Source organism: Ovis canadensis, chromosome 1, assembly GCF_042477335.2.
Source record: "Ovis canadensis isolate MfBH-ARS-UI-01 breed Bighorn chromosome 1, ARS-UI_OviCan_v2, whole genome shotgun sequence".
Classification (NCBI taxonomy): domain Eukaryota; kingdom Metazoa; phylum Chordata; class Mammalia; order Artiodactyla; family Bovidae; genus Ovis; species Ovis canadensis.
In genome coordinates, this window is record NC_091245.1 from 103,933,366 (window position 1) to 103,942,819 (window position 9,454).

General features: G+C 40.0%; 1 protein-coding gene across 1 annotated transcript; it reads left to right on the forward strand.

Annotated features, from left to right (window-relative positions):
• Positions 1-2,043: 2,043 nt before the first annotated feature.
• On the forward strand, positions 2,044-2,397 carry LOC138429696 (cornifin-like). Its single transcript, XM_069571436.1, has one exon. It carries the CDS (start codon positions 2,044-2,046, stop codon positions 2,353-2,355), a length of 312 nt encoding a protein of 103 aa, XP_069427537.1. The 3' UTR covers positions 2,356-2,397.
• Positions 2,398-9,454: the final 7,057 nt, after the last annotated feature.

Here is a 9,454-nt window from a genome sequence, read left to right on the forward strand (position 1 = left end):
CAATAATTGCACATTGACTGAGCATCTGCCAGACAATGGATGAGGCTAAAGTGTAATTAGAGCTTTGGAGAACTAATGAAAGGAGATCCCAGTGGTGGCTGTGCCTGGGACTCAGGTTAATGTGAGATAAGAAAGGTAAAGCAGTAGGAAGGGAGGAGCCATCCACATACCTGAATTTTAAGAATGTTTGAATTTCCTAAGGGCCACACCTAGTAAGAGATTGTGCATTGAGGTCAACCCTGGATTAGTGACCTCTATTTCACCTGATCCTGATCAGAGGATGTAGCTGGTTCATGAACTCAAAGAATCAGGCTTTCTTGTTCTTTGTTGCCCACAGAGAAGAGACATCCCATGAGAAGCAGGGTCTTAGGGCTGTTCCAACATGCTGGACAGATCCAGTCTTAACTTTCCATCCCCAGTGATATGCACAGCATGGTCAATGTGGCATCTTAAGGCCCTTCAGAGGGAAGCATTTCCAAAGCAGACATTTTAACTTTTCCTTTTCTTTTCTAGTTTTGGATCTACTAAGAGATGGAATATCAGATGCTTCACTTGCTACCACCATTCCCATGGCCTCCCAGGAGACACAATATTGCCTATTGTTCATCTCCACATTCACTTAGGAAATTAAAATGCTCAACAAAATTAATCTGAACTAAATATTAGGGTCCTGTTAAACAGGCATGGTTATTTCTGGTCCCAGGAGCATGGAACTTCTCTCTGATTTAACTTATCACCACCCAAGAACCCTGTTTCCCATAGCAACCACACTACAAACAGTAGACAGTGAGAACAGACCTATCAAAATAGTGACATCACCGTCAAACAATAAGTGCCCCACAAAATGTTAAGCCAGAGATTTTCACTACTAAAGCTGGAATGAAGACAGTTTAGCACCCCCAAATCCCACTTCCTTAAGGCAAGGCTCATATTCTATATAAAATGCCAGCTGGCCAGAGATTTCTCACCAGACCCAGGAGACCAGACAACTCAAACGTTTCTTCACATCAGGTGAGACTCCTCACATGGATTTTCTTAATATTTGCCCAATGATATTGTATTTTCATTAAGATGTCTTTGCCATGATGTGATATATTTATTTTAAATGCAAAGTAATTTATGTTTAAGGTGACTATAGATCTTTCTGATTTCTCACTTAGATTACAGCTGTGGAATTTGGGGTCAGAAAAGGGGAACAGTTTCTGTTGACCATCTGTTCAGTTGGCAGGAGGGTATAGACTACAGCTCATGTTCAGGGCAATTTTAGTGACATTTTAATATTCTCTCATTAATTTTTAGACTCTGCAAAATCAAGGGCACTGCATTGGCTCTTTGGATGTATAAAATAGACACTTTTCTTTACTCCTTGAACCTGTGATCCATCAGAGAATGTAATACATAAGAGTAATTTACCAAAAATTACTGCACATAGAATAGAGAGGATGAGGCATGTATTGTGCTGAGTCAGAATGAGAAAGATGACTTGGGATCTGGGAGAAGAGCCATGAGGGGTGAGCGTGTATGGACAAGCAACAGCAGAATGGAAAGACTTCCAGAAACGAGCTCCAAGAAGACAATGTGAACAGAGGCTCATAGATGGAATTGTGTGGGCTTATGGATTTTCCTATGAGAACTGAGGCACTCTATGTGAGGGATATGAGAGGGTAGACAGCAGATTTTGAACTTTATCACTTTTTCAATTGATTGTAAACCGAGGGCTTCAATCAATCATAGGAACCTAAAGTTATGTTATGTGGCTAATGTAGGTTTTCAGAAAAACACAGGAAGAAAGGAAGCAAAGAGAAATGCTCCACTCCCATAGGAGCAAAATAAACCACCTTTAAACTTCTCTTGAAAGTGTACAGGAATCCTTAAAGTTTCCTTTGATTCTCAAATTCAAGGAAACAAAAATAAAGAGAAGAGAAGCTTTTGTTTCTTAAGGGGCATGAAATTAAGATATTTGTCATTAGACTTGGCTTCCTCCTTGTTTTACTAAACTACTAAATCTGCTTTTCTGTCTCTAGGTCCAGCCTTCTTTAAAGCATGAGTTCCTATCAGCAGAAACAGCCCTTCACCCCACCCCCTAAGCCTGAGCAGCAGCAGGTGAAGCAGCCCTGCCAGCCTCCACCTCCACCTCAGGAACCATTTGTTCCCATAATTGAGGAGCCATGCCTTCCAAAGGTTCCACAACTGGACAACACCAAGGTTCCCGAGCAAGGCTATTCCACACTTCCGGAGCCATGTCCCATCAAAGATCCGGAGCCAGTCTACACCAAAGTCCCTCAGCCTGGAAATACCAAGGTGCCTGAGGCATGCATTCCAGGCCCAAACCAGAAGAAAGACAACCAGAAGTAACGTGTTCCACAGCTATGCCCTTGAGGAACCAACCTCCAGATATTGAACACCTTCTCCCCTTTTGTTTCTCTGTCTTCATTTTGTAGACCTTGCAATGAGTATTTTCTCTCCCTGAGTCACAGCCTCTCTTGTTTGCATCCGAAAAATATGTGCTATGAGGTTTTCCTTACTCTGAACAGTCCTCTGAGCTCTGAGTTCTGCAGAAGGCCTTAGCAGCTTTACTGATTCTCAGTTGCTTGGGGTTCATCTGAGGGGAGAACCAGGATTTGAAGAAATACCTCTTTCCCTTTCTACCTCTATTAAAACACTTTAAAGCACACTCCTGGATGTTGGTGTCATTGGCTGACTGTGCCCCATTCTTTGCTGTCCCATAATGAATAGGACTTGCAGTTAGAGAGGAGTTGGTATGGATGGCATCTGTCTAATTCTGGTACCCTGGGCTTCTATAGGTGTGTGTGTGTGTGTGTGTGTGTGTGTGTGTGTGTGTGTGTGATTACATTTAGGGGGCATCCTTGGAATGGCAATAGCTATTGTGTAATAGAGGTCAGAGCCTGTCACTCAGGCAGCCATACCTGGAACAGATTTCTTCTCTGGCAGTGGACTGAGTTCTGCTCGTTCCAAGCCACCTCCAAGCCCGTGTGCACTGCTTCCAAGACTCCAGTTTATTCCCAAAAACATCACTCCTAAATGTGTCTCCTTTGCTGTCTTTCAAGTAGGATCATCAGTACTATTCTAGATTCCATGCATATGTGTTAATATATGATATTTGTCTTTCACAGTGGGGGAAGGAGAGGGTGGGATGATATGAGAGAATAGCATTGAAACATATGCATTACCATATATAAAATAGATAGCCAGTGGGAGTTCAATGCATGATGCCAGGAACTCAAAGCCAGTGCTCTCTGACAACCTAGAGGGGTGGGATGGGGGGGGGAAGTGAGAGAGGGGTTCAAGAGGGAGGGGACATATGTATACCTAATGTAGATTCATGTTGATGTATGGCAAAAGCCATCACAATATTATGAAGTAATTATCCTGTAAAGTAAAAGTTAAAAATTTTAAAAAACATCATTCCTACATTCTTGAACCTAATACTCTGGTTTTCTTCACTAATTTTTACTTTACAGATACCCACCCAAGGAAGCATTTGATTATAAGCAGCTACATGCTCATATGATCTGACACAAGGGCCTCATGTAATTAACCCTTCTACTCAAGTCCTTCTTCATCTGCCTCCTTCTAACTACAAATAATAGTAATGATCAGAGGGGTTCTAGTTTCTTGAAGCGATTCTTCTATTTTGATACACTCTGTAAAGGCTTTCTGATTCATTCTGGTTTTTAAATTTTTATTGGAGTATAGTCGATTTGCAATCTTGTGTCATTTTCAGGTATATAGCAAAGTGAATCATATACCTGATGTATGTGTGTGTACACTCTTTTATAGATTCTTTTGCCATATAGGCAATTATGGAGAGTACTGAGTAGATTCCCCTGTGCTATACAGTAGGTCCTTTTCAGTTATCTATTTTATATATAGAACAGACTTAGGGACACAACAGGGAAAGGAGAGGGTGAGGCTAATTGAGTGGGTAGCATTGACATATGTTCACTACAGCGCGTAAGATAGGTAACCAAGGGGGAGCTGGCGTACAACATAGGGTGCTCAGCCCAGTGCTCTGTGACAGCCTAGAGGGATAGGACGGAGGGTGGGTGGTGGCAGGGAGGTTCAAGAGGGAGGGGACACATGTATACTTATGACTGATTTGGCAGAAACCAATATAACATAGTAAAGCATTTATCCTCCACTTTAAAAATATATATATATATATTTTAAAGTAATGTGTATATGTCTATTCCAATCTCCCAATTTAATCCTCCCCCCTCCTTACTCCCAGGTAATCATAAGTTTGGTTTTTACTTCTGTTTTGTAAACAAGTTCATTTTTACCCTTTTTTCAGATTCCACATATAAACAGTATCATATGATATTTGTCTTTTTTTGATCAGACTTCCTTCACTCAGTATGAAAATCTCTAGGTCCATTCATGTTGTTGCAAATGACATTATTTCATTTTTTTATGCTGAGTAATATTCCATTGTATATATGTACCATATCTGCTTTATCCATTCCTCTGTTGATGGAAATTTAGGTTGCTTCTATGCCTTGGCTACAGTAAATGGTACTGTAATGAACTTTGGCATGCATGCATATTTTCAATTTACAGTTTTTTCCAAGTATATGCCCAAGGAATAGGAGTGCAGAGTCATATCTTGTTTCCTTTTTTAGTTTTTTTTAAGGAACCTCTATACTATTCTTCATAGTGGCTGTACCAGTTTACATTCCCACAAACAGTGAAAGAGGGTTCTCTTCTCTCTACACCGTGTCCAGCATTTATTGTTTGTAGATTTTCTTATGATGGCTGATATGACCAGTGTGAGATGATAGCTTTTGTAGCTTTGTATCATTGTAGCTTTGATCTGCATTTCTTTAAGTATTAGTAATGTTGAGAATCTTTTCATGTGCTTTTTGGCCATCTGTATGTCTTTTTTTTTTTTTTTTTAGAAATATCTATTCGGATCTTCCACCCAATTTTTGATTAGGTTGTTTACTATTTTGATACTGAGTTCTATGAGCTGTTTGTATGTTTTGGAAATTAATGCCATGTTGGTTGCCTCATTTGCAAATATTTCCTCCCATTCTGAGAGTTGTCTTTTCATTTTGTTTATGGTTTCCTTTGCTGAGCAAAGGCTTTTAAGTATAGCCCATATGTTTATTTTTGTTTTTATTTCATTACTCTAAGATGCGAGACAAAAAAGACCTTGCTGTGATTTATTCTGTCACATATTCTTGATATATATACATTCCAGAGGTTACAAGGTGATCTTGAACTGTCTTTTTTGTGTTTCCTTCTCCTGACGCTTCCAAAAGTTTTGGAAGGGGGATGATTTTGGCATGCTACTTTGTTTGCTGAGTCATCTCACTAAATATTCATAAAATTCCACCGTGGCCCAGGCTACTTGAACAATGGCCATTTGGATTTCACTTTCCATTAGGTCTGAAGCTTTATGAATGAGTTCAGAGAATTAGGGACACTTCATTTTTAATGATATCCAAGGCCCAATTTGGAGTATACAGGGGTCTGTAACATTTTCTGGAAGCAGTGGCATGCTTCAGGCCTGATTGCCAACAGATTCTGTTTATCTCAGAAGAAACATTTGGTCCAATGTCTTAGATGATTGTGCCTTTACCCATTTGGCAAAATTCCGCTTTAGAGTGAATACAGCTGCATAGTGTAGTGTTTGCACTAGTCTTCTGTATAAATGAGAATAGACAAAGGGGAAGGTACTTGCTAGACTGGTATTTCTCTTTGAAGTCTGGCCAGCACAGTGGCTAGACCTAACGCTCCTTCCAAAGTTGGAAAAGTTTAGGTTCAAATCAGTGACAAATGGAGAGAAGAAGATATAGTAGCTGAGGACAAAAGAATGAATAAATTGATTGTGCATAGAGGGAAACCCAACATTACCTTTGTTCCTTTAATGCAGCTCAAAGCAAAAAAAAATATTGTTTCTTAGCCCAATTACACCAGATTGTCTAAGTAGTCAAAGCTATGGTTTTTCCAGAGTCATGTATGATGTCAGAGTTGGACCATAAGAAAGGCTGAGTGCCAAATGATTGATGCTTTTGAATTGTGGTACTAGAGAAGACTCTTGAGAGTCCCTTGGACTGCAAGGAGATTAAAAACCAGTCAGTCCTAAGGAAATAAACCCTGATTATACATTGGAAGGACTGTTGCTGAAGCTGAACTTTTGCCACCTGAAGAGCTGACTCATTGGAAAAGATCCTGATGCTAGGAAAGATTGAAGGCAAAAAGAGAATGGGGTAGCAGAGAATGAGATGGTTAGATAGCATCACCAACTCAATGGACATGAATTTGATGAAACTCTGGGAGAGAGTAGAGGATAGAGGAGACTGACATGGGGTTGCAAAATCAGACACGACTTAGTGACTAAACAGCAACAACAACCAGATGCCAAAGAAGGTGAAGTTGTATGTTGACTGAGACCACTCCTGCTTTTGGAATCTTATAAGGTTAAACAGAATTTTTAAAATCTGAGTGGCATCATCTGGAAGACCTTTTGATTGTACAATATGATGAGGAACTGTACCAACTGTTAATGACTGAGCAGAACTGTAGTAAAAGGACAGTACATTTTAACTCATCTTCCAGGATACATCTATTCTAAAAATATTATTTGGGATGGAATTTCTGGGAAATACTCCTTACAGGGCAACCTAACAATGTGGCATATGACTCCCTGCAGACAGATGACGGTGTAACTATAAACCCTGATGATTGAATGGACGAAAGGTGTGAAGTTTTAAATGACAAAATGCAGCAGTTGGTAGGCTGAAAAAAAAAATGCAGTCATACAATTATCACCCTTTTTTTGTCATGGATGGAAAACTAAGAAACAGAGTTTTTTTAAAGATGGGTTTTTGATGAGATTAAATAAGTAGGCATATCATGGAGAATCAAATTACCCTGAGGATTGGACCACTGAGATGAGAGAGCCTTAGGGTGAACTCAGATGAAATCACAGGTAGGTGTGACTACTATTGTCTAATCCTACTAGATGGGTCCCCATATACTGAGCACAAAATATGTCTTCTGCCTGCACTCAGGTACTTAGTACACAGTGGCAGCTGTAATAGTTTACACAAACCATCTGGTGATGATACTGCTTATAGACACCAATCCTGAAGGTGTTACAGTGATGACTCTCTCCCTGGATGGTCCTGGCCAATGGTGATCATGGTCAAAAGCTCTTCCTTACTGACAGGAGAAATGACAGCTCAGGGAACTCTCTAACTGATGTGATGATGGGTTGATTCAGTGATACTTTATTTGCTGGAGCATAGCTGGTGACTATGGTTTCAAGTATCTCCACTTCCTCTTCCTCCTCATTCTCCTATTCTTCCTCCTTTTCCATTTATCAAACCACATTCTTGAAAAATTCCTGATCAAGACAAGGAAAGAAGATCTAGGAACATCACTTTAAACATTTAATTGGCAACAATTAGTCAGCACTTAAAAAAGGTATGAAAGTTCTATTCATTAACGCATTGACAACATGTCAATGAACAAAGTTAGATAGTTAAGAGGTGTACACTGGGGAGCAGAGTGTAATATGGGTCTGGAAAAAGTATAAAAGGGGTCCAGAAGGTTGAAGGAAAAGATAGAGAATAAACATTAAAACAATTTTTTAAAAAATAACTGTCTTTTAAAGACCTAAAACATGTTTGGAAAGAATAGAAGAAGGCAAATATATCAGATCAGTCCTAAGTTTCTATGCCACCTAGACTTCTATGCCAACTAGATTTCAGAACTTTGGTTCTCTCATCCTTTCTTCCCTCCCACACCTACTCTCAACCACTTATATGTGACGGTGTGAGTCTTAAATGGTATCTTACATTTATTTTTGGTTTCATGAAATTTAAATCTGATATTTCATTATGGAATAAAAAGATTTATTTCCTGATAAAAGAATGTTAAGTACATGACAGTAGTCTAAGGAAATGATGGGGTGAGGAGAGATGGGTTAACCTGACTTCATTAGAAATGTGTTTCGACATTCTACAGTAAAGTGGACTTCTGTGCTGGCTAAAATGGTAAAGAAACTGCCTGCAAAACCCAGTTTGATCCCTGGGTCAGGAAGGCCCCCTGGGGAAAGGAATGGCTCGGTTCAGTCACTCAGTTGTGTCTGACTATTTGTGACTCCATGGACTGAAGCAAGCGAGGCTTCCCTGTCCATCACCAGCTCACGGAGCTTGCTCAGACTCATGTCCGTTGAGTCGGGGATGCCAGCCAGCCATCTCATCCTCTGTTGTCCCCTTCTCCTCCCTTCAATCTTTCCCAGCACCAGGGTCTTTTCCAGTGAGTCAGTGGATACTCAAGAGTCTTCTCCAACACCACAGTTCAAAAGTATCAATTCTTCAGTGCTCAGCTTTCTTTTTATAGTCCAACTCTCATATCCATACATGACTACTGGAAAACCATAGCTTTGACTAGACGGACCTTTGTTGACAACGTAATGTCTCTGCACTTTAATATGCTCTCTAGGTTGGTCATAGCTTTTCTTCCAAGGAGCAAGCGTCTTTTAATTTCATGGCTGCAGTCACCACCTGCAGTGATTTTGGAGCCATGACAAATAAAATCTGTCACTGTTTCCACTGTTTCCCCATCTATTTTCCAAGAAGTGATGGGACCTGATGCCATGATCTTCATTTTTTGAATGTTGAGTTTTAAGCCAACATCTTTACTCTTCTCTTCCACTTTCATCAAGAGGCTCTTTAGCTCTTTGCTTTCTGCCTTAAGGGTGGTGTCATCTGTGTACCTGAGGTCACTAATATTTCTCCCAGCAATTTTGATTCCAGTTTATGCTTCAGCCAGCCAGGCATTTCATATGATGTACTCTGCATATAAGTTAAATAAGCAGAGTGACAATACACAGCCTTGATGTACTCCTTTTCCTATTTGGAACCAGTCTGTTGTTCCATGTCCAGTTCTAACTGTTGCCTCTTGACCTGCATACAGATTTCTCAGGAGTCAGATAAGGTGGTCTGAAGAATTTTCCACAGTTTGTTGTGATTCACACAGTCAAAGGCTTTGGTGTACTCAATAAAGCAGAAGTAGATAGTTTTTTGGAACTCTCTTGCTTTTTCTATGATCCAATGGATATTGGCAATTTGATCTCTGGTTGCTCTGCCTTTTCTAAATCCAGCTTGAACATCGGGAATTTCATGGTTCATGTACTGTTGAAGCCTGGCTTGGAGAATTTTGAGCATTATTTTGCTAGCATGTGAGATGAGTGCAATTGTGTGATAGTTTGAGCATTCTTTGTCATTGCCTTTCTTTGGAATTGGAATGAAAACTGACATTTTCCAGTCTTATGAGTTTTCCAAATTTGCTGGCATATTGAGTGCAGCACTTTCACAGCATCATCTTTCAGGATTTGAAATAGCTCAGCTGGAATTCCATCACCTCCACTAGCTTTGTAGTGATGCTTCCTAAGGCCTACTTCACTTCACATTCCATG